At 47.3% G+C, this 24,677-nt stretch overlaps 1 protein-coding gene across 13 annotated transcripts in view; it reads left to right on the top strand.

The window, feature by feature from the left end:
- Ralgps1 (Ral GEF with PH domain and SH3 binding motif 1) overlaps positions 1–24,677 on the top strand; it is a 252,182-nt gene that overhangs the window by 113,812 nt on the left and 113,693 nt on the right. For all 13 annotated transcript variants that reach the window (XM_034496562.2, XM_034496560.2, XM_076928534.1 and 10 more), the window contains one exon: positions 11,427–11,553. In XM_034496562.2, coding sequence (XP_034352453.1) covers positions 11,427–11,553 — 127 coding nt within the window. The remainder of the gene's footprint in view (positions 1–11,426; positions 11,554–24,677) is intronic.

Here is a 24,677-nt window from a genome sequence, read left to right as displayed (position 1 = left end):
GGCCACACAAATGTTGCTTCTTCTTTCTTGTGTTCCTCAAGCTCGGACCCCTGAGACTTTATGGGCCCACAGGGCATGTAGGAACAAGGGGTTCCAGGAGCCCAAGTGGCTGGTGCTTTCATAGTTCTTGTTTGCAAAAGAAGAAACTGAGTTCTAACAGGTAGGGTAGTCAAAGATCTCTGAGTAGTAAGTGCCAGCACCAATGGGACACAGCCTGGTCCTGTTGGACCCTATAATCTGGTTGCCCCCATGTGGGCTCCTGTGATGGTAGACGGTATACGGACATCAGGACAGTGCAGATAGGACTATACCCTCCTTAGAAAGTGGGGATAAGAAATGTGCTTGGCCCACTGCACATGACTGGGCCACTGAGCAGGTTTTGCCTCTGAGTGTTGTCCTTTGGTATGCTTTGAAACCCTGGATATCTGGAAGACCTATATAGAAGGTGACGGTGTCCAGGCACAGGAAGGGAGGAGGCCAGTAGCCTGGCTAAACTCTGGGTGACCTTTAGTACTGGTCGGTCAGACACTAGCTAGGTCACAGTAGCCAGTGAGCTTGCCCATGGCCAGAACTGACTGAAACTGAGCACAGGCCTGCACACAATAGGATCTGAATAAATGGCGACTGGATCTATAAACAGGGAGTTATGGTCGGCCTGGAAAAACACAAGCACTGTTGTTCCAGAGGTGGGGCCGTTCTGGAAGACTGCCTCTTCAAAGCCATGAAGCCTAAGCAAGAAACTATACTAGCCAATTCTGGTTTCCTGAGCATACATGCCCTTGTGGCTCTCATTCATTCTACAGATCAAATACCTATTGAATGTGTGCTCCTAGCCAGGTTCCAGGGCTCAGGCGTTGTGCTCTTGCTTTCCTATAATCTGGGAAGATGCATACTGTTCTTGGAAATTAACATGTGCTTCCCTGGCTGGCACAGAGTGATCAAGGAATGTTGGTTGAATGTATAAGTAATGAGCAAGGAGCAGTGTGGCAGGAGTGGAAGCAGACTTTAGGGGGTGTGGATGGAGGAGGGCAGCTTCTGTGTGAGTGCTCCGGGGAGCCCTCCCCCAATGTGGCCTTCATGCCAAGGCTCTGATGACAAGAGCAGGAGCAATTACAGAAGGTGAGGGGTGGGGATAGCTGGTGCCCAGACGTGTAGTGAGAAGAGCTTTGGTCACTAGGGACCTACAGGTCAGTGTGGCTGGGATCAGCCTAGGACAGAGGGTACCATTCTAAGTGTACAGAAAGGCTTTGAACAGGAGGTGGACATAATCTCGTTGAGTGTTGTTTTTTGTGTTTTTAATCACTACACTAATGCATAGAAAACAACTTAGGAGAAATGGAGACCAAGACTAGAAACCAGGCGACCAGTGAGTGGTGAGAGCAGAGTCTAGGAGCTAAGTGGGTAGAACGGGGATCAGAGAGTAGAGAGATGCAGAGTGTTCTGAGGAGAGGCCTCCAGGAGTCCCTGTGACTCGATTGTTGTGGGGTGAGGAAAGGGGAATCCCTTGGTTTGAACCCTAGCAGCTGGTAAGCTACCAAGATTCTCTTTGTAACCAGAATAATCCTGGAGGAGGCTAGCTTATTCCTGAGAGATCTAGGCCATGGAATTTGTGAATGTAGAGCAATCACCTATTAGATTCCATGTGCCACATGCACGTGCCCAGAGTGACCCTCTCTTTCCTACTGAATTGGTCCAGAGTTTGACTCACATACAGCAGCAGAGTGAAAACTGAAGTCCTTGGCGTGGAGATCAGCACTGATGGGCGGTGGCCTGGCTGCTGGGTGGGACCTAGAAAGTCACAATACAAGAGCAAGAGCAGACACCAAGGCTGGCAGATGTGTGGCATTCCTATGCTTTGTATCTGAGACCCACTATCCAGGAAGCACTGCTGCTCCCTGTGTCTTCAGCAGCACCATTGGCAGCTCTCCTGTGGCACAATAGAGGAGGCTGGGGGAAGCCTGGGCTGCCAGTCTCAGATGGCTCTGAGCCTTGGTCTAGGTGGAAGCTGAGCCAGATGAGGCAGATGGGGGGATGGTAGGCCAAGGAAGACAATGGTAGAAGCCCCAGGCCACTGCTCCTGTCATTGAGCAGGAGCCAGCCCAGAGCTGCTCCTCAAAAGTTGCACACTGTGACTGGGGAAGCCAGTGTTTCGCCCTTTGCCTTCCAGTGCTATAGCATTGGACACTGCCCATCCTCCACCTCCTGGAAGCCTTTTTTCCCCAGGCTAGCTCTTCTTCCACACTTCTGACAGCTGACTTATGTGACTGGATGTGCAGTTTCTATAAGGTTCTGACCTTGGTCCTCGCCTTGATGTTTCTTTCCTTGGCAAGCAGTGCACACCTGCTTCGAGGGCTTCAACCATCACTGTGTCCTCTGATGCCAGACCTCTCTCATGAGCCCCAGTCCTGCTGTGATGCCTGCTCCAGCCAGTCCCAGCCCTCCATGTGTTCTCCTTTCACCTCATCTATGCTGCATGTCTGAAATCTGACCATGACTCCAGGACAGAGACAGAAGCTAGGACACTATCTTCACAAATTGTGTTTTGGACCTTTGGGCAAGTAGCAGGCTGAGATGATGAGGGATAAGGCATTCCTTCCCTGTCTTCTGCTACACCATGTGAATGCAGTAATGCTGCATAAAATACAGCCACATTAATACAACAAGCAGAGTCACTCAGTAAGCCAAGAAAGAGAAGTCACCATAGGCTAAAAATAAAATGTGAACTGTGTCCCAGAGTCTGGGCCTCCAGCTGTTAAGATGATCCAGTGTGGCTAGGCCTTTGGTGCTGGGGCCCAGACTTGGAGGGGAGAGGTCCAGCTTCAGGCCTCACCACAGGGGTGCTACAAATGTGCTGTGTACAGCCATCTGTTGTCATACTACCTCAACAGAAACTATGCAGTCAAGACGATCCAAAGGGAGGGAAGACAACTATGATAATCTTTATCCAGCCTCATTTGGCTGTGCTTTGGGGTCTGAATGCATGCAGCTTTATAGGTGTGAGAGGTCAAGGCTACAGAGAAGAAATGAGAGGCCTGGAAACTAAGAAGGAGCCACACTCAGCCTCCAACTGATGGTGAGGATTAAAGTAGATGAGTGAGAAGTGTTCAGCACTCTGCCCAGCATATAGCTTTATTTTCAGCTTTCCTTGGCTGTTCTTAAATGGGTTGCAGAAGCTGCCATCCCTGAAAGCAGACCCTGTATGTATGACCTGGACTATCATTGACTTCCATCAATCTCTTTGCTTCTGGTCTTACCAGTCTGTTCTCATAACATGCTGGAGTGATCTCCCCTCTATACACAGCTCTAGGGTTTGGACACCTCGTTAAAGAGAGCTCGAGTTTGTTTTTCTTGTCCTGCCCTGCTCACTGCCTGACCTTGCTTGATCCCACATCTCACTGCTCCTGCAAAGCAGCTCCAGTGCGTGCCGATGCTCTCATACAGCCAATCTAACCATTTACACACCCAGCCCTCTTTTTCAGTTATGCTTTTGAATAAAGAGAAGATTCTAATCTTGAATTAGAGGGTTGGTATGTGCTCATGGGTGATACACCTGGGGTGTGCCACTCATGGGCACTGAGTGTTTTACTGAGCACAAAGAACCTAATAGAGGCTTTTTTTTTTTTTTTTTTTTTTTTTTTACAGTGAATCCAAACACTAAACAGTTTTACCCACACTTCATACCCATCTGATGTAAACCAGCCTTTGCCAACTCATCATCTAGTTCCCCCAGCTACATGGCCATTCAGAGCCCCAAGTCATGTATTGCTACAAAGGAGAGCTGGCCAGAGGAATGCCCTGTTAACACAGCCGCTGTCAGTGCACTCTCCCACTCTTGACAAGTATTCAGTGATCATGTTTCTTGGCTTGTGATTGGTACCCTGTTTGCAAGTTGAGCTGAAGTAGCTGAGAAAATAGAATAAGCTGGCAAAATGGTAGTCATGTGACCTGGCATGGCCATAACCATGGCCATATTAATACCAGACTGCCAAAAGGCAAGTTTCCCTCCCTTTCTTACCTCTATGTTCTTATCGAAAGCAATACTTGCTGTATTTTAGCCAAACTGTTGTTCCCTCAAACACCCCTCAGTCCTCCTACCTCCAGACCACTCTCCCTGCCTTCTGTGGCCTCTGGTGCCTCTCAAGACGCCTCTATGCTAAAGGTTCCCCACCTCAGAATGGTTTTGTTCACTTCCTCCTGACTGACGCCTCATGAAGTGTTCAGTAGCTTCCTTGCATCTTGGGCCCTCTACAGTGCTCAGCTGAACATAGATAGAATGCCTGCCCACTCACATAGCAGAACTGTGCCTCAGGTGAGCCCTTGGCCAGTGTGTGTTAGGAAACAGATCATTGCCTCCCAGGTGTAGAATTGGAAGTTCTTTAGGGTCTGTCTCCTGAAATTGCCAGGAGTGGAATAGAGTAAATGAATAATAAGTGAAATACATGATGAAAATTGTCCCATGAAAGTGTAAGCAGAATGTGTATGTAAATGTGCCTGTAGGTGTGTCTGTATGTCCATGCAACTGTTTTTTTGTTTTATTTTGTTTTTGTTTCGAGACAGGGTTTCTCTGTGTAGCCCTGGCTGTCCTGGAACTCACTCTGTAGACCAGGCTGGCCTCGAACTCAGAAATCCACCTGCCTCTGCCTCCCAAGTGCTGGGATTAAAGGCGTGCGCCACCACTGCCCGGCTCCATGCAACTGTTAAAGGGTTGCTTTAAAGATGGAATTCTGGTTCTTAGAAATACAGAATGAGTACTTGCCAAGATTTGCTAACCATAGGGTGCAGTAAGTGCATCACAGAGGCAGATACTACACTGTCACAGCCATCTCTAACATAGACTGCCACACTGTCACAGCCATCTCTAACATAGACTGCCACACTGTCACAGCCATCTCTAACATAGACTGCCACACTGTCACAGCCATCTCTAACATAGACTGCCACACTGTCACAGCCATCTCTAACATAGACTGCCACACTGTCACAGCCGTCTCTAACATAGACTGCCACACTGTCACAGCCGTCTCTAACATAGACTGCCACACTGTCACAGCCATCTCTAACATAGACTGCCACACTGTCACAGCCGTCTCTAACATAGACTGCCACACTGTCACAGCCCACCACCACCCCAAGTCGGAAGTGCCACAGCCATCTCTAACATAGACTACCACAGTGTCACAGCCCACCACCACCCCAAGTCGGAAGTGCCACAGCCATCTCTAACATAGACTGCCACACTGTCACAGCCGTCTCTAACATAGACTGCCACACTGTCACAGCCATCTCTAACATAGACTGCCACACTGTCACAGCCATCTCTAACATAGACTACCACAGTGTCACAGCCCACCCCACCCCCAAGTCGGAAGTGCCACAATCCTCTCTAACATGGATATCAAATTAATCAGGATCAGGATTCCCAAGATTATTGTCAGTGATACATATCCATGAGACAAAACCTTTTGCTTATGGGCAGAAATTTGTTTATATGACTATTTTCTATAAGTTAATTTCTGCCTGTATAAGCCGGGCAGTGGTGGTGCACGCCTTTAATCCCAGCACTTGGGAGGCAGAGGCAGGTAGATTTCTGAGTTCGAGGCCAGCCTGGTCTACAGAGTGAGTTCCAGGACAGCCAGGACTACAGAGAAACCCTGTCTCAAAAAACCAAAAAAAAAAAAAAAAAAAAAAAAAACCCAAAAAACAAAACAAAACGAAACAAAAAACCCTGCCTGTATGGATTTAGAATAGCTGTAGACAAAGGCAAACAGCCCAAATACTACTAAAATTCAAAGTACCAGCTTTGCCATAAATGCTGTCCATTGCGGTTGATGTGTGGCACTGGGATGGGACTTGGCAGCCTTTTTGTCTTTCAGAAACAGGCACTAAATAGACAGAGGTTTAAAAGAATTACTTTAGAAAAGTACCCCAGTTTAGTTCCATGCAGATTCCACACTGTACCCCTGCACCCACCAGGACTGAGCATCCCTTCCGCACCAGCCAGCAGCGGATGCTGGAACTGAAGTAAGATTTGGAGCCAGTTTTTAAAAAATATATCTGGAGCAACAGGCCCTTTGTTGGAAACAGACCCACGTATGAGGAAATGGTATTTTCCCCCCCTCAAGGCAAAGGAACACAAGGCCAGTGTCCTCATAAGTTGGAATTGAAGGGACTTTTCTTTTGTGTAAGCTCCACATTTAAGCTACTTTCTCAGACCAGGGAGGAGCTCATGGGTGTCAAATAGCAGGTGCCCACTTGTAGCCCTGGAAGCCTGAGGAGAGCAGCTCATGCCCGGGGCATCTCTCCGGCCTGGATCCTCCTGGGGCCTTTGTGCCTTTCAGTCTCAGTTGTCCTTTGGAGGGGTCACCAGGCACTGTGAAAATGAACTACTCGGGACTCCGTTCTTACCTTGTAATTGGAGTTCACGTTGACAGTGTGGTCTGGACTTGTCTCAGTGCTAACAGTAGGTAACTGCTCCTGCCTTTCTGTTTTCACTCTGTCTTATTGACATTTTATAAAATGGCTCTGGGGTCTGGTCCCTGCCGGAAGTGTAGGGGTCAGCATTCTTTTTTTTTAACTCACCAATTTCTCAGTTTGCCTTTTAAGGTGTTCCTGCTCCCCACTTTTCTAGCCTCTTGATTGGAATGTTCAGCTCATTTAATTGGTATATCTTTGTTTAATTATAAGTATTTTTTGTCAGCATAGATTTTCCTTTCAATATAGATTTCTGCTAATAATGGTTCAGCCTGCTATGAGCTCAAGTACGTCTTGTCAACAATCCATAGCCTTTTCTTTCCTTTATGTTCTAAGGATTATTGAGGCTTAGACGTGTCTAACATACCTGGTTCCCAGTCATTGTGATGTTTCGTCCGTCTGTTGCTCTGTCCTGTGACTGCCTTCCAGCTGATTCCTTCTGTGGGGAGGGAAGGGAGAGGAGAGCAAGCTAGACCAGCACCACTGTTCCCTCATAGGCGTCATTTGCCAAGTGAGACACGAAAGCAGCCGGCCTCGCGTTGCAGGAAGTTGGGATGATAGCGCGCTTTGTAGACAGTGTTCTCCAGCACAGCAGGAAGCTGCCATTAGAGTTGGGGTGTAGATTTTTTTTCTCGACTGATATTATATAGCCAAAGAGATGAAAAATACTCTAAAATGCCCCATTTTGTTCCTTACTTATTCCACACTGAGCTCCTGAGTCCTCTGGCTGTCCCAGGCTGAGGTTTTTCATAATGTCATTTTCTTACCTTGTTCCCTGAGCATATGTCTGACTCTGGTTGAGCAAGGGCTGGATTTCCTTACATGTAGTTCTGATGGCCTTTTCCTGAGGTTTTTTTTTTTTTTATATATATAAATGCTGAAATCTGAGAAACCGTCAGTTCATGTGAGGGTCACAGTTGCTGACTCTACACCTGTAGTAAAAGTTTAAAATGTGAAATCTACTATTTTCTGAATAAGCTAAAAGCTTAGATCTGAAAAGAATTTTTATCAGCATAATACATGCACATTAATTTAGAAAGATTGCCAAGTACTGAAAGGCTCATTGACACCCCCAATCCTCCTGCTTCTCCACCCGGCCCCTCCCACTCCTTCCCTCTTTAGAGGGAAGCTTTCCAGCTTGGTGGTTTCTTCTTGGAGTCTGTGCCACAGCTCCACCTATGAGCATTTACTATGGTTTCTTGATTCACCTACTTTAGGCAACATATAGACATAGTAGCTTAGTTTTCTAGGTCCAGCCTCCACATTTCTCCATCACAATAGTTCAGCCATCTTTGTTCAATGAGTAGTCAGGGTCCTAGTGGCTAACAGTGTGTGAGTACACTGTTCAGTTCACTGTTCAGTCAGAAGGTGAAAAAGGAGTTCTCTGTGCTTTCTTGAGTAGTTTACCTGGTCATTCCAATTCTCTTTTTAAAAAAGTTCAGGACAGTGAGTTGGCTCAGCAGAAAAGGACACTTTCGCCTGAGCCTGGTGATCTGAGTTCAGTCCCAGAAGCTCATTTCGTAGACACACGCATTGTCTTCACACAGATAGATAACTGTAAAAGTTCCCTTCCCATATTAGCCACCATTCCCCAGACTTATATAATCTTAAAGTTGTTTATTTTTATTGCATAAACCATCCCTTGTGTCACAGATGTGCTACCAGGCAGGTGTTCTTCTGAGCTGTTCCATGTGGACCAGTTGTTTCTAAGACCTGCATCTCATCAAGTGTCCCAGAATCCCTTTTACTGTTACTGAGTAGGACCTCCCAACTCTTGTGTCCTATGTCCTCTTTTATCTGATTAATTCCTTCAGTTTAATAGAGGAAATTCTCAGTTGGTTGTCAAACACATCATGGGAAAATCTGCTAAGTTTCTTCTTGAAGCAACTTATTAATTATTCTTGACATCAGATCATGACCCGATTTCCTCTGTAAGTACAGAATGGAGCCATTTAAGAGGTTCACAAAATCCAGCCTTTCTGGGTGTGTGTGTCCAGGGAGGACAGAGGTGACAGACCTACAGTCTAAGCACCCAGCAATCTGAGGTGCTGCTCATACAGGGGTCGAATTCCTGGTAGGTGGACTGGACGTGGTGGAGAACATAGGCAGTGGCTCAGCTGGGACCAGAGAGCTAGCTGTGTGGCTGTCCAAATGGCTCAGCCTTAGTCTGAGTGAAGGCAGCAGGATTTGTATGACAACTGGATGAATGTAGATGATTCAAAGAAGTCAGTGATGTTTTAGTTGTCATATATCAGTTAAAAAAAGAAAAAGCCAGGTGTGGTGCTGTGAAAGGGGTGGTTCTGATGCCAAGGCCCTGTTCCCCCAATTGGTTCTTGACATGTCAGTAAAGAAAGCTGAGGGCTAATTGCTAGGCAGAGCGTACAGGTGGGACTTCTGGGTCCCAGGAGGAAAACGCAGATTCAAGGAAGGAAAGGAGGAGCTTTTTTTTTTTTTTTTTGTCACAGTTTGGAGGGAGAAGAAGCCAGCAGCCATGTGAGGTCTCAGGAAGAGCTGGGGCCTGGGGCCACTGCTACAGGCAGATGGTTATGGATATGTGGTAGGGGCTAGGTGGGACTAGCCACTGAAGTTTAGGGCTGGTGGGAGAAGTGGAGATAAAAATATTAAGGGCATGCTTTTCCAGGTGAGAGATAGTAACGCCCAGCAATTGTGTTCTAAAGCAAGTTGAGAAGGAACAAACTGTGTGTGTGTGTGTGTGTGTGTGTGTGTGTGTGTGTGTGTGTGTGTGTCTTTTATCCACAGATTCAAAGGAAGCTGGGAGGGGCTAGTATTGCAGTTACCTCCCATAGTAAAAGCGGTAGCGTAAAGCTACAAGTAACAGTGGTGCACACCTTTATCCCAGCACTCAGGAGGCAGAGGCAGGCAGGTCTCTGTGAATTTGAGGCCAGCCTGGTCTACAGAGCGAGTTCCAGGGCTCTGGTTGCATAGAGAAACCCTGTCTTGAAATAAAAAAACAAACCAAAACAAAATCAAATGATGTTTCTATATATGCCTTTTTTCAACATTAAAGGTATTATTTAATTTATGTGTATGGGTGTTTTATCTGCATGTATGTCTGTACACCACTTGCATTTGTGGTGTCCTGAGAGCCCAGAAGAGGGCATTGGAGTCCCCTGTGGCTGGAGTTGCAGATGGTTGTGAGCTGCCATGTGGGTGCTGGCAATCAAATCTGGGTCCTCTGCAAGTGCTCTTATCCACTGAGCAGCTCTCCAGCCCCTGTATAGCTCTTCTTGATGGGACGTCTCTGTTTGATAGGTGACTACTCACTGCTCTGTCACCTTCTACTCACTCACCTGCTGTGCTGCTAGACCATGTGTCTGTCCAGCTCTCCACTGAACCATGGGTCCCAGAGATATCTGGACAAGCCACCCAGTTCTAGTGATGGTGAACCTCAAGTACAGGCAACAGCCCCGGCTTCTTTTTGCCTTTGGTTTCACAGAGGTCTGCTGAGTTGTATACTACAGTGCTTCCACACAGCCAGTAGAGGACGGCATCATTTCCTGCCCACTTGTTACTGTGATGAATAGCCTGAAACAAGCCAGTTAAGCAGAGTTGCTCCTAGCATCTGTATAGTGTCCCTGTCCTTGTGTGTCCGAAACGTCTTTGTAGAAAAATAAAAGCTCATTCCTTAGTCTCTGGCTGCTTCAGCCCTGGAGGCTTCCCTCTAAAATATATCTGCCTCCCCTGTGCTGTACCTGGGCTGTCACTACCCAAACTCAGTGGGCTCTCCCATGGCTAAATCATTGTTGGCTCCAGAGACTGAGGATGGAGGGATCTGACAGAGCCTTCCCAAAGCAGGCTGGGGCTCTCTTGAGCACCAGGCACCTGCACCCAAGGTTTGGTCCTGCAGGCTGAGGTCCCAGGAGCTGCACTGCTGTCTTTGCTTTCCTGGTGCTGATAGCCCCTGTTCCACTTTTCTCTGCTGCACGGGCTGCTGGACAGGGCCTGCTTCTGTGGCCTGCTTCAGTCTGATGGACATGGCAGTTCTATTGGTTGATGTCCTTACATAGACCATTGGAATCTCAGGACTAAGTTTGGCAAGGACATACCAGGTCTAAAGTCTTCTTCATTTACACTCCTGCCCTTAGCCATTAACCGTTGTTCATCAGTCTCAGGAGCTGGAATTGGGAGAACACCCCACTTAGTTTCATGTTATGCCCAAACCACACATCCTGGTGGCCCTACCCCAGCCCCTCTTTTCAAGCTTGGCTTCTAAACTTCTTTCCTCAAAGCCATTGCTTTTGAAGATGCATGTCTTTGACTTGGCATGTGACAAATAGCTATACTGTATGTAAGTCCTCAGCATCGGGTTTAGACTCCAGGAGTCAAGGTCTCCACCCCTTTCTGGAAGGTTCAGTGTGTACACTGAGCCATCCTCTCTCCCAGATCAGTAGTTTCACATGCCAAGCACTCGGTCATCACAGAGCTTGTGTCTCGTTTCTTATATCCTTGCTCACATTGAGTCTCTTAACCAGTGGCTCTGCAAATGGCTGCTTAAACAAAAGAAGGTTCTTTATGTGAAACATCATGCCCAGGGAACTATGACACAGGATGTGGGGGGAATCTGGAGGAGAGCCCCGAGTTGCAACACTATCATGTCCTCATGGCACATCCACTTGATTCATGTGGTAGTTGATGGCATCTTTCAGCATGAGGCTTTGGGGGAAGAGGCAGGCTAGAGCTTTAGAATGACTCCTGTGCTATTGTACAGTATTTGCCCCCACAGAGATCAGTGTTGGATGTATATTGGTGAATATCCTGTGGCCTGTGGACAAGGCAGCTTCAAGGCCTTTTAGCATCTTGACTTCCATCAGGGTTTGATATATTGTGGACACACATTCAGGTGGTTTTTGTTTTGTTTTTGCCATTTGTCACAGCCCTGTTTTATCAGTTTTTCTGATTTTTCCCCCCTCTCAGATAATTTCTTTTTATCTCAGCTTTTGAATCGCAAAGACAAGACCACTTTTGAGAAACTGGACTACCTGATGTCCAAAGAAGACAACTACAAGCGAACTCGGGACTACATCCGAAGTCTGAAGATGGTGCCCAGCATTCCCTATCTAGGTATGAGTCTCAGTTGGCGTATTATATTATTAACTTTCCAGGCAACATAACATGCTCAGGGCCAAATAAGATGTTTTTACAGTTTCTAGTTGAGATGTTTCCAGGAAGCAGCAGGGATCATGGATAAAGAGGTGATTTGGTTGGCTCCTTGGTTGGAGCAGGCTGTTGACGCTTCTAGGCTGTTGATGTTTCCCAGGATAGGAACACTAGTGAGGTGGAAACAAGGTGACTCTGTCTTATGTACCTGGACTCTGAGGGCCTTGCCTCCCACACTGTGAGAGCCCCAGGCTTCCAGGCTGTACCCCAGATGGATCATGAGGTCAGCAGGTCATGATATCTTGCCGGTTCATTCAGATCCTTCCAAACTGGGGGACCTAGGCATAAGCCTTCTGTTCTCGTTTTCTGGTCATTATTTATATGTCTCATAAAATTCAGCAAAAGAAATTCTAGTAACAATTGCTAAAATTTCCAGTTATAAAATACTGTGTTCATTATTGGAATTGGGAGAAGTAGAAAGTTTCTTTAGTTATCCACTAAAAGATATTTTGCTTTGTATCTCACTCCTCTTGGCATATGTAAAGATGTGTTTACTCACGTCAGACGCCTCCTGCTGTCTGTGTCTGTACTGTGGCTCTGTGCTGTCAGTTGGGTTTGTCAGGCTCAGTCCTGCTCTTCTCTGCTGCTGTTTACACTGTTTACACTGTTGTCTTTGGTAAATGAACGGCCTTGTGCTATAAAAACTTGTGTGACTATAGTGCGTATGACTATTGCTTTGTCATGGCTTCTTGGAAGTGCAGGTAACTAGTTCAACATATGTGTTCAGAGTACACCTTAAAGATTGTTGTTTTGAAGCAAGACAAGGTCGTGCCACTGCTACTGCTGCTGCTGCTGCTGCTGTTACTGCTATTGTCACTGCTGTTGTTGCCACTGCTACTGCTGCTTCCTTTCTTCTTTTTAAAGACAGAGTTTCTCTGTGTAGCCCTGGCTATCCTGGAACTCACTCTGTAGACCAGGTTGTCCTCAGAGATCCAGTCAGATCAAACTCAGAGATGCCTCTGCCTCCTGAGTGCTGGGATAAAGGCGTGTACCAACACTACCTGGTAGACATTTTCATTTCAAATCTATTTTTCTTTCCTTTTCATATTGCCAGTTTGGATATATGAAAAATGCTGTATGTAGTTTGATCTTCAGGAGAAAGCCAATCTTGTTCTGATCTGAAACAGTTTTAATAACCAGGGAAGGAAAGGCTTTTCTAGAAGAGACCCTTTATGCTTCAGGCTAGTACAGTTTACATAGACATCAGCAGCGTCTGAAGCAGCATCTGTAAGCATTCTTTGCATGGTTTTTTTATTCTTAAATAGGAAACTTATCTATTTTATGATTTTTTTAAATTTATTTATTTTATGTATATAAGTACTCTATTTTCACAGACACCAGAAGAGGGAATCTTTGTGTGTGTGTGTGTGTGTGTGTGTGTGTGTGTGTGTGTGTCTGTGTCTGTGTGTCTGTGTGTCTGTGTGTATCAATCACTGTGTAGCTCTGGCTGCCTAGAAACTCAAGGTGTAGATCAGGCTGGCCTCAAACTCACAGAGATCTGCCTGCCTCTGCCTTCCTGATGCTGGGATCACAGGTATATTTGTCCTTGTTAGTTTATTTTGCTGCCCCTCCCTACTTTTTTCTTCTCTTCTCTTCTCTTCTCTTCTCTTCTCTTCTCTTCTCTTCTCTTCTCCACTCCCCTGCCCTCTCCTCTCCTCTCCTCTCCTCTCCTCTCCTCACCTCTCCTCTCCTCTCCTCTCCTCTTCTCATATGCCCTGTTACAGTCTGTTGATCTTCCCAAATAATTAAAGTTTACATTTTGGATTTTCAGAATTTGCCACATTATTTTTCTGCTTTTGAATTTACTGCATTTAATTAATATACAGTGTGGGTTTTTTCCACATTTTAACTCCTCTGAAATTGATGATAAAGCAATTGTTATGTTTTTAATTGGCAGTAATATTCTTGGTGATATATAGATATACCTATCTATAGTCAGTGACATTCTAATTTGATGGTGTAAGGATATATATATATATATATCCATCCATCCATCCATCCATCCATCCATCCATAAGTCTTTGACCATGGTTTGGATTTATTTTAAGTTGTTTCTGTTTCCCTGGCTTTACTCAGTGTGAGAGGCCTGCTTTTATTCTCTCCCTTTTCCTTTCTCTTCCTCTCCCCCAGTGTGATCATCTCCTTTCGCATTCTCTTCTTCTGCCTTGCTGTAAGCTGTCATGTGTGTGCGTTTGGTGGCTGTCCCGAGAGAGTGCATACTCATGTGCACAGCCCTGTAGATGACAAGACTGTCATGTAGGAAAGGGATTGGTACGAAGGTGCCGGGGAGGGGAGGGACGATGGGTGCAGTGTGTTCAGGCACAGTAAGTGCTATAATGTCATCAAGAATGGTATGTTTTTCCCCCAATTCTCTATTTTTTCTGAGACATGGTTTCATATATTTTAGGCTGGCCTTGAAGTCATTATGTAGCCAAGAGTGGTCATGAACTACTGCCTACCTCCATCTTCTTACCTCTATTCCCCAAGGGGCATTTTTTCTAGGAATGATTGTGAGAGCTGTTGTGTGTCTCTTACCTTCCATGCCTAGCCCTTTAGCTGCATTGTCTCTTTGTATGATCTCAGTAGCTAAGACACTGAGGTTGCCGGTGGTCATGTAAGTGGGCAGTAGCAGAGCCAAGGCTGGTGCACATGGACAGGCCACAGCTCTAAAAGCTGACACTGCCCTTCCCCAGCTCTACAATTCAGGTCATCATTTTCCTACCTGTCCCTTAACAAGTTACCTGTTGGGTCTCTGTGGATTGTGGCTCTTCCTGTGATAAGTCTTGGGGTTTCCTGGGTCATCAGGCAGTCTGCTCTGGCCTCTGGGACCTTTGCCGCTTGGCATATCTGGATAGAAATAGCCCACCTTGCCCTGGATCGCCTTTCTCTAGTAGGTGCTTCACAGAGGATCCCCAAGTCCTCTGATTGCCTGCTTTGGCTCTGTGTGAGCCCCTCAAGTGGCCATGTTCCTGCCCCTTCAGCCTTCAGGTGGCTTCCTTCCTCCTGACACAGTTAAGTTATACTTCTCGTCTTGAAGCAGAGCAACCCTAGCTCAGAAGAGTCAGAGGGGAGGAATAGGGTGTGCCTGTGCCCACTGCTTCTCATTCTCAGGATGACAGGCACGTTGTCATGTGTGCATAAGAGAACATGAAATAAGATCCTCTATCTGTCCTGATGGGGCTGGGTCTCCATCTGCTGTCTGACTGCCGTGCTCCAGTCCTGCCTCTTGGATCCTTTTGAAAACACAACCTTTCTAGGGTGGATATGTTTATCTAAATGGGAGCAGTTATGTAATGCCTGGAAAGGAAGATACAGGAACAAAATGTCCCCCACCCCCGACCCCCACAGATCTCATTACAGATGTCTTCCAGGGTGGGAGGAGAAATGCTTGGCCAGTCCCTGATGCTCCAGGCCCCACTGATAATATCTGCTCTCTGCTGCAGCAGGGGTCCATCTCTATCCACAAGGGTAGGTTTCTGCTAACCTGTCCCTGGGAGTGTGCATGTACCAAGATGGCTTTACAGGTCCTCACAGCTGTCCCTAGCCTGACCCTGCTCCTTCACTCCTCCAGACTTCAGAGACAGCTGGCCACACTTTAGTATCCCGAGTACCCTGTAAAGCATGATTTAAAAAACTCTGTGGGCCTGGATTGATAGCTCTCGTAGAGAATAAAGGTTTGATTCCCAGCACCTACATGGTAGCTCACAAACACCTATAGCTCCAGTTCCAGGGATCCAGCTTCCTCTTCTGGCCTCTGAGGTTCCATACCCACACACATAGTGCAAAGGTTGGCAAAACACATAAAATAAATTTAAAAATTAAAATAAAACATCGAGAGAAAAAAATATTAAAAGCAAAACCAGACTTCATATTAGTTCCTTCCAGAATGTGAAATAATACAGGGAAATAGACTATTTGTTTGTCCCTGAGTCAGTGTGACAGCCCCTCCCTTCTGATGCACCCGCTTCTGATGGAGGTGGTAGGGGGATCAGCTCCACCTCTCCCTTCTGAGCTACTGTTTTGATCTAGAGGTATTTGGTTTTTCACTCCTCACTATTTCTTACAGGAAATAGCTAAATAAAATTAGGAATGTGATGGATTCGAAATGCTTTTGTGCCAATCTCAAAGTACCATAGCAGTGTGGAAAATTGTAATGTCTCAAGGAGCAAAGAACCAGGCCTCCTGACAGCCCTAAATAGCAGGAGGATACAAACAAGTTTCTGGGAAACTTACCCAGACCTTGAGTGTGTGAAGGAAAGTCAGACAAGCAAACCCTTCCATTTGGAAATTAAAGCATTTATTCTTAAATACAAAATTTGAAGTTTAGAACAGAGGTGAGTTCTTTGCCAGCAGCTGGGTCAAACTGCCAGAAATTAAAGAACCTTAAAAAACTAGCCAGCCAGCCAGCCAGCCAACCAACCTGTCAACCAACCAACCTATCAACCAACCAACTAACCAACCTGTCAACCAACCAACCAACCTATCAACCAACCAACCAACCTGTCAACCAACCAACCTGTACACTTGGATGCTCAGGATCTCCCAGAACAGTAAATGAACACCTCAGTGGATACTGTGTGGGGTCAGTCACATCCCACAGACTGGCCCTGAGCCCTGGTTGTGTGCAAGGAATGAGAAGTAAGCTGAACATTGGGAAGGGAGAAGCTGAGAGCACACCTTGTCTGGGTCGCAGTGAGTTGAGAAATCATGTTTGGCAGAAAAACTGGCTAGAGAGTCAAGAATGATGGAGAGGGAGTGTGTCAGAGGTCGAGGCTGGATGGGACGAGAGCAACATATCCCTGAGGGGCTAGACACTAAGAGTAGGGAGCCCAGGCTGTGACCTGGCTGGCTAGAGCCAGTGGGGACATGAAAGCTTTAAGCAAAGCCACTGCTGGGTTTGCATTTTACATACATCATTGTGACTATAGCACACTGAGTGGCTTCCAGGAATGCTGGATGGAGGAGAGAAGACCTGCCAGGGGTCTTGTGTGAGTGTATGATGAGTCACTGCAGTTCAGAGGACCAGGGGGAGGGAAAGGCCTTCAGAGACGACTCATCCATCCCAGAGCAAAGCCTTAGAAAGACCCAAGGCCAAATGAACGTAGCCCTGTCACCTGATGGAGACCCACACCCAGCCTGGTCTTGGCTTTGAGAATTCAGGTGTGCTTTTGACTGTGGTTCCTCTTATCATGGAGTTGAAAGAGTGAGCATGGGACAGGGCAGAATTTGTATATGCAGGGGATGCAGCCAGTGCCAGCAGGGCTGAGGCATACTGTCCTTAGAGACTTCTATCTGAATAGCTGTTACCCAGTGGGGGCCGGCCACCTTGCCCCAGACTAAATCCAACAGCAGCACATCCATATTGTGGAGTAATGAAGATGACCCCAAATTGACCAGCACTGGGAAATCTCTTCCTTTAATGTACAGCAGAGAAGAACCCACCTACTCGAAGGAGCCCTGTCTTTTTTCAGTCCTCACCCCATGTGTTCGGAGGATCCCCCAGAAACACTCACTTGTTCCATAGCTCCTGCCCAACAGTTGCTGTTCCCCTTGCGAACCTGGTCTGTTCTCTGACTCCTCCCATTCTTCTGTCTAATTGCCTCCTACTGTCCCAGCCTGGCTTTCTAGTTGGGAATCTTCTTGCTTGGCTGGGGCTTAAGAATGGAACGGGGATATCAGTGCCACTGAGAATGTCTAAGCTGGGTCCCAGGACGGGTGATGGGTGTGCCTTGCATTCTCGTCCCTGCCACTGTGCCCACAGTCCTGTCAGGGCTGACTGCGGTCCTTCTCTAGCTGAGAGACTGTTTAGACATGTTTCTTCTTCCTCAAGGCAGCCATCCAAGCCCTCCTGAGATCCAGCAAGCAGGAAGGTACTTCCCTCTCAGCCCAAGCTCAACCAGACAAGTGATTTCAAAGATACTTTCCCATGATTTTATGGTAAGCTGCATATTGCTTTCTCCCAGAAGGGAGAAAATTACTTTTAGTTGTACAGCCTCTAGATTTGTTACCTTAAAAATTAAATTTCTCCAGGACATTGCAAGGGGCCAGTGGATATTATCAAATACCCCCAATTTGTAAATTTGACCACTTGTTTACACAACCATAGGCCAGATGAATACCAAGTTTAACTGAGCTCATGCTGGGGCTAGGGTTCCACCTAGCCTAAAGATCCTTAGTTCACCACCTCTGTTTCCATGGAGATAAACAGAGGGAGGAAAACAGTGGCCAGGAGAGGAGCCCTCAGGGCATGTTGACTCCCAGCCTGGCTGGGATGGGAGATAGAACTGCCTTCAGCTTTGCTCTGGGTCAGGTTTTGTCTAGGCCTACAAAATGAGGTAAGGGCTTAAGCATGCTGCTGTGCACTAGAGAACATTCTCATAGCAGGGACCTGGGTTCTCACTGGGGAACCCATCCCCCTGACTTCCTTTAGCCTTTGGCTCTCTAGTGAGAAAGTAACATTAATAGTAGTCACATAATTTGTGTGACTGGTGCTTCATGTCACTCAACATCATGGTGAACCTATTCCTCTGACTTCCTTTAGCCTTTGTCTCTCTAATGAGAAAGTAACATTAATAGTAGTCACATAATTCATGAGACAGGTGCTGAGTCACCCAGCTCCCAACCCCTTGCTCTGAGGCACTATTTTTAGCTTATTTTGCAGCTGTAGGGTATGAATAAAGTCAATGATGGAGTGACTCAGAGATCTGATAAAATACTATGCCCGTTCCTTCTTACTCCGGGGTTATCCATCCTACAGGACTCCAGCCTACGCTCTGCAGTCCTATGGAGAAGCCCCAGAGGCAGAGAAGCAGATTCTGTCCGAGAGCTGAGCCTGCACATGAGACTTCAGCCCCAGCCTGCAGCTTGACTGATGTCTTACAGCTGAAGGCAGAGGCATCTGCCTCAGACATGCCTATATTCCCACTGCATAGAAACTATTAGATGATAAGGTAGTTTTGGGGTATTTTGAAGCACACTGAGAAGATGAAGTAGCTGGTCTGTACCTCACTCTGATGATGTTCTTTGTTGCTCCATCTTTATGGGAATGAAGAATGAACTGTCACTGTGTGCTTGTGGGGAACTATGCAGTGACAAAGCTCAGTTCCTCCCCAAAGCTGACGTGCAGGAAGATGTTCTACAGTGCTTACCACTGCAGCTCTGTAAGAATGAAGGTTTCTAGGGATGATCACTAGGGTCTGGAAAGGCCTGGAAGGTTGCCTTTGAGGAGGGTTGTGTCTGCAGACAAGTATGCCCTGGGCTCTGGGCATATGAGGGAGACTCCATTCCTTCCTATGTGACCACCCAGAAAGGCTGTGCTCTGAGATGGCACTGGGTACCCACTCTTTTTTGGGGGGGTGGTGAGACACGGTTTCTCTGTGTAGCCCTGGCTGTCCTGGAACTCACTCTGTAGACCAGGCTGGGCTCAAACTCAGAAATCCGCCTGCCTCTGCCTCCCAAGTGCTGGGATTAAAGGCGTGCGCCACCACTGCCCGGCAGGTATACCCACTCTTAAAAGTTGTTAAAAATTATTGCTTGCTCTGAAGATCATCCACAGTACAAAGAAGTCTAGGAAGTAAACTGTGAACGCTGCTCTGCTCCTCCCAAAGGCACCATTGCTGGAAGCTGGAGTGTGCACCCATCCACACGGCCCACAGCCATCAACGGGTCACACTGTGCTCCCTATCAGCGGGTCACACCATGCTCCAACCCTGAGCTAATTTTTAACCAGATGGGAGCTTCTCATGCATCTTGTTTGTCCTTACATGTTCTCCCCACCCAGTGTCATGGATCCTTTTTAATGACTGCAGATGTATACACTATGATTCTTGCTCAGCTACTTGGGTGATAGTTCATTTGAGAAGCTGTGATGTTTCTGCTTCCCTGTTTTCAGGTAACACAGTGGGGCACCTGGTCATCTGTGCCCTTCTTTGCCCAGTGGAGTATTCATAAACACGGGGAACTCTAGGATGGAGACAGCTGCTGTCCAGACACCCTCTGAGAAGGCCCCATGGTCTGCCGCCCACAGCCTTCTTTCTCACTCTTTATACATTGTCCTTCTCAGAGCCTTCTCTCTCAGTCCCCTATGCACCGCAGTATTCTCAGATGTTCAGTCTCCAGCCTAGAGTGTAGGTGTTTCTGAATTCTCCAACAGGTATTACTAACCCCATGTTTGCTTTCTGGCTATCTTTCCCAGCCCCCTCTCCCTGTATGCATTGCCCATGGAGAACAGGCTGGCCTAAATGTTTGCCTGGAGCCTGCTCAGCATTCCATACTTTAAAAGGGTGACACTGAGATGTCACCCTTCTGTCACTGAGATGAGATTGCAGGCCTCTGTCATTATACAGCTTCCTCCACATGAGCCACCTCCCAGATTCTGACCTCTGCCAGCTTTGCAAAGTCCCCAGGCAGATGTGACCAAGGTACCCTCTCCTATCATGGAATGTCCCTTAGCTTCAGTACACACTGAAGCAGAGGGAAGGGAGCATATCCTAATGAGCTTGTGAAGCCAGTTTCATCAGAACTATCATGGAGTTCAGCCAGCTGGGATATGGGGGGAAGGATCCCAGTGGAAGTGTTTTGGGAGCCAGTACAGATTAGAACAATGCTCTGTATCTGGGCTAAATTAGGTCAGGATATTCCAGCTCCAGAAGACAGGGGACTTGACTGGTTCTATAGCAAGGTATGTATCCATAAAGAGCAGCATCCTGGGTAAGGGTTGGTTCTAGCTTAGTTCTGGGATCTGAGACTGTGGGTAGCAGACCGTTTGGTAGTGGTGGCCAGATCAACTAGCTTGACCACTATCCAGTTACTAGCTGATGGAGGCCAGCTGTAAATAGTGCCAAAGGTCAGGACTGCTGAGTCTGTAGGGTGTAGGACAATTGGCTCTTGATTCTGATGGAAGAAAAGAGAAAAACAGGGCCCAGTGGCTTTCACCCTGGCAGAGTGCCCAAGGAACAGTAAAATTTCTTGTGTCACTGCCCCCTGTTACTCTGTGCCTGTTATGCCAAGGTAAGCTATGCAGATATCTGTGCCCTGGCTTCCCAATACCTGGCCAGCTGCCACTCCTGTTCTGGTGCACACTGGAGATGAGACAATAGGAACCACAGGGCTCTCCCTCCTCCCTGGCTGTAGGCCTGAGTCAGGAATCAGACTGACTTGTGTACTCAAATTCTGAGTGTCTCCGGCTACATATCACCTTCATCTGTGAGCCTCAGATTTCTGTGCTGAAGAGAGGGTACTTATATATAGACCACCTCCTCTAGTTGGGAACATTGAGAGACATACACTATCATGTATGTATATCAGAACTCCATGGTAGTTCTGATATAGAAAGTATGCAATAGGTGGGAGATGGCATGAGCCTTAGCCAGAACAAAATATGGCTAGGAAGACCCCAGCAGTGGGGACATTGCTTTTGTATCCAGAGAGACCCATAAAGAGCAGGCTGAGGCCCTTAGGACACTACTAGAGGTCATGTTCAATGACTCAACCAGGCCTGGAAGGGTGGGTGTTCATTTCAGGAGAGGTAAGAGTCAGCAGCGGGCCTGAAGACTAGGACCCCATCTGATGAGTAGCAGCATGGCGTCTATTGAGCTGGTATCCTGGAGGGAGTGGGGACTAGTAACAGCTGGAGTGTACCTGAACAGTTTTATTGATGTACACTCTGCCTGTGATTCTTCCTCCTCTCCTGAGAACTTGAGGATGCCCCTTGCCTCTCATCCCTAACATCAGTATTCATTCCACCCAGCTGGCTCTGAGGTAGGATTGGTGTAGATCAGGCTAGCCAGTTGGCTCCTCTGTCCAGGAGTTGCATTGGAATGGAGATGCTGACACTCAGCCAGGAGGGACCCCTGTGCTCAGGAGGGTTGCTTGGCACTATGGTTCCGACAGGTAGTGTGCATGGACTGTAGATGAATCCCCAGTGAGAAACCCAGAGAGAGACCCACAGGAAGGGAGGGAACTGGAGCACAGATGGCTGTTCCTTGTTTCTTGAAGATGTTCCAGGCAGTTTCTGGTTCCGGACCCTTTTGAAATACCTCATGTCCTCATGTGACCCACTTATTAAGTGAGCTGGACTCAGCCAGGTGTAAGAAGAAACCAACCTCATTTTTCCTCTGTGTACCTTTCAAGCCTTCTCTGTGGATATTTTATTTTATTTTATTTTATTTTATTTTATTTTTGTTTTTCTCATTCAACCCTGTCCCCAGATGAAGCTGAGACTACACAGGCCCTTTAGTCTCTTCAATGAGAAAACCCAGTCCCTTTGAACTGTACCCTATTCCAGGTGGTTCTGTGTAGAGATCTGGTCTGGATGCCTGGAGCCTGGCAGGATACAAGGTGGGCTTCTTTGCTGGGTTTTTGCTTTGCTAGTTCCACTGCCTCTCCCACCAGCCCGGTGTGCTCTGGGCTTGGGATGGGGGTGCAGAGGTGTCTTCTGCAGTTACCTGGTTTTCGTCCAGTGCTTGTGCTGAGTTCAAAAACTCAGCTTGCTCATCCCCTCCCCTCTCGGTGGTATTTGGCTTTCCTTCTGTTTACCCCAGCTCCTGTCCTTGAAGGAGAAATGCTGCTTCCCCGCTATGCCCTAGGTTTCTGCCTTGCCCCTGCCCCACCAGGCTAAACTCTGGGCCTGGACTCCCCTCCTTGCTTTGGTGCCTGGGTCCTTAGACTTGGGATCTATTCTGAGAATGGTGAGCCCATTCATCCTGGTATTTCTTGCTGCTTGGCTTGGGGTGAGGGGCCACCTACCCTCTCTGAAGTGCTAGAGGACACTCCCTCCTCTAGGGTCTTTTCCTGTCACTGAATGCACAGATCATAGGAGGGCATTGGCTAAAGCTGCAGAAGCTGTTTCCAGGCACTATCTTGCAGAGTGCTCTCTTGCTCTGGAGTGGGTGACCCTCAGTAGCTGTCGCTGTCTCTGTAGTCTGTGGGCTCTCAGGTGAAACCACCACAGTTGGGCACCTTTTGCACATGTAACAGTGCCCTCTGCCTCCTCTCAGTTCTCTTACTTTAGCAAGCCTGGGATAGGACAGAGATGGAAGATGGGAGTGGGGACCCAAACACTGAGGACATGTGCACTCACACCACCATTGCATCCAGAAGCTTGAAGGATGTTTTCAGTGTTGCTCAAAGCAGCAGCCTATGGGGGGAGGGCTTCTTGGTACCACTCAGCATTGCTGTTCCAGAGAGTGGCTGAGATTGACACTGAGGGACAGGAAGGAGGAAAGTAGACTCTTGCTTTTTATCCATAGCTTCAGACAGGTGAGCCCGCTAAGGAGAGAGAACTTGGTGCTGTTGGAACTTGTGTGATTGTGGGTCTGCAATGTTCCTGGTGAAGAAGGTCAGAGTATTACTCTCTGGCAGGCAGAGCCCAGGAGGCTGCCTGGCTATGTATGTGAACTTACATTCAAGATCCTGAGCACAGCCCCTTCTCCAGGCTCCAATTTGCTACTACTGAGTTGACCTCTCCTCCCCCTTAGGAGAACAGGCTGTGTATCTATCTCTGCAAACATCACATACCCACCGTAAGATTTGAGTAAGACTAGGGTTGGACACTAGGGAGGTTACTCAGTGGGTAAGAGGAGTTGTTGTGAAAGCAGGAGGGCCTGAGTTCAAATCCCTAGTACCCACATAAAAGCTAAGTGTGGTGGCTACAAGTCCCTATAACCCCAGTGCTGGGGGTTGGAGACAGGTAGATCCCAGGAGCTCGTGGCTAGTTAATCTAACAAAACAGTGAGCTTCAGATAGAGGAAGGCACTTAACACCCTTTCCTGACCTCTTCACACACCACACAACATCATGTATGCATACATGTGTACACATACAAACTGGGATGTGAGTGCTGGGGTAAGGTTTGGGAAAAACAGTTGGTGTCAGTTTCATTTGAATTTCAGATGCTTTGGGGTGAGGTTGGGGAGAAGCTGCTTCACACTGCTCAGCCTGGCTTTCCAGACCAAAACTGTTTGGGGATTTGGCCCCAAGACCAGGGATCTGGAGGGATGAGCCTTGTTTTCCTCAGCCCTGTTTCCTCACTCCAGCTCCATATATGTGGGAGGTGTGGCTGGCATCTGCACCAAGGTTGGGACATTGTCCTCAGGTAGTGTCCAGCTTCCACAGTCACCCCAACAACTACAGGAGATGGGAACAAGTTAGGAATTTGTGTTGAGTGCCCGTCATCTCGTACCTTCTGGGCAGTTTCTGTAGGATCGGTTCTTGTTCTTCTGTAAGGTAGGAATGCTGGCCTCCCTCTCCACTGTCTAAGAAAGCAGCAAGGCCGCTTCAAGGCTCTGGCTTTCAGGAAACACTTGATCACTACCCCGACCTCGCTCGGAGGAGCATTCTCACGGCAGGTAAGGATGGCCATGTAAGCCATTGTACTTGAGTCACATTTTAGTTCTGTCCATAAACCAGAAGATACTTCTCCATGTCTTATCAACATGAATTTCTTTCCATCTTTGCAAACCCAAGAGGCAGCATGTGCTGTCATATTCTTTATTTAGGGTACTGCCCTTGTTCTTACTGGCATTTTTCTTACCTATCAACCACTTGTGATATCTAAGTCACTCATAAATGTTACTAAGTTTTCTGCCATAGTGCTTATACCTTCTGCATCTGAGTTTGGCTATGGTATGAATATTAATTCTGTATCTGGAGTTAATATACATAGTAGTGTGTAGCTCAGAGGCTTCTCTTGTTTGATATCAGTCTTGATCATTTTTGCCCTTGATTTCTTCCTTTATGGTTTTAGAGCTGCTCATCATCCTAGAGTTTCCCTCCCTAGTCTGTTTTACAAGGAGACAGTTCTGGCAGGCAGCGTGGGAGCCTGTTGCCTGCACTAGTCTTTAAGAAGGTTTGGCCTAGATGATAGAGTAGCTTTGGCCAGGGGAGGCTGGGTAAGGGAAGGCCTGAGCCATAGTTGGGTACACAGGAACAGCTCTGAGAAGCCCCTGGTGTTAACTGCTTAGCCTGTGAGGGAGGATCTACTTGGCATTTGAGACTTAGCCAGAAATCGAAGCTTTGCTGCAGAGAGC

Source organism: Arvicanthis niloticus, chromosome 2 (genome assembly GCF_011762505.2).
Source record: "Arvicanthis niloticus isolate mArvNil1 chromosome 2, mArvNil1.pat.X, whole genome shotgun sequence".
Lineage (NCBI taxonomy): Eukaryota > Metazoa > Chordata > Mammalia > Rodentia > Muridae > Arvicanthis > Arvicanthis niloticus.
This window is presented reverse-complemented; position numbering and strand designations above follow the sequence as displayed.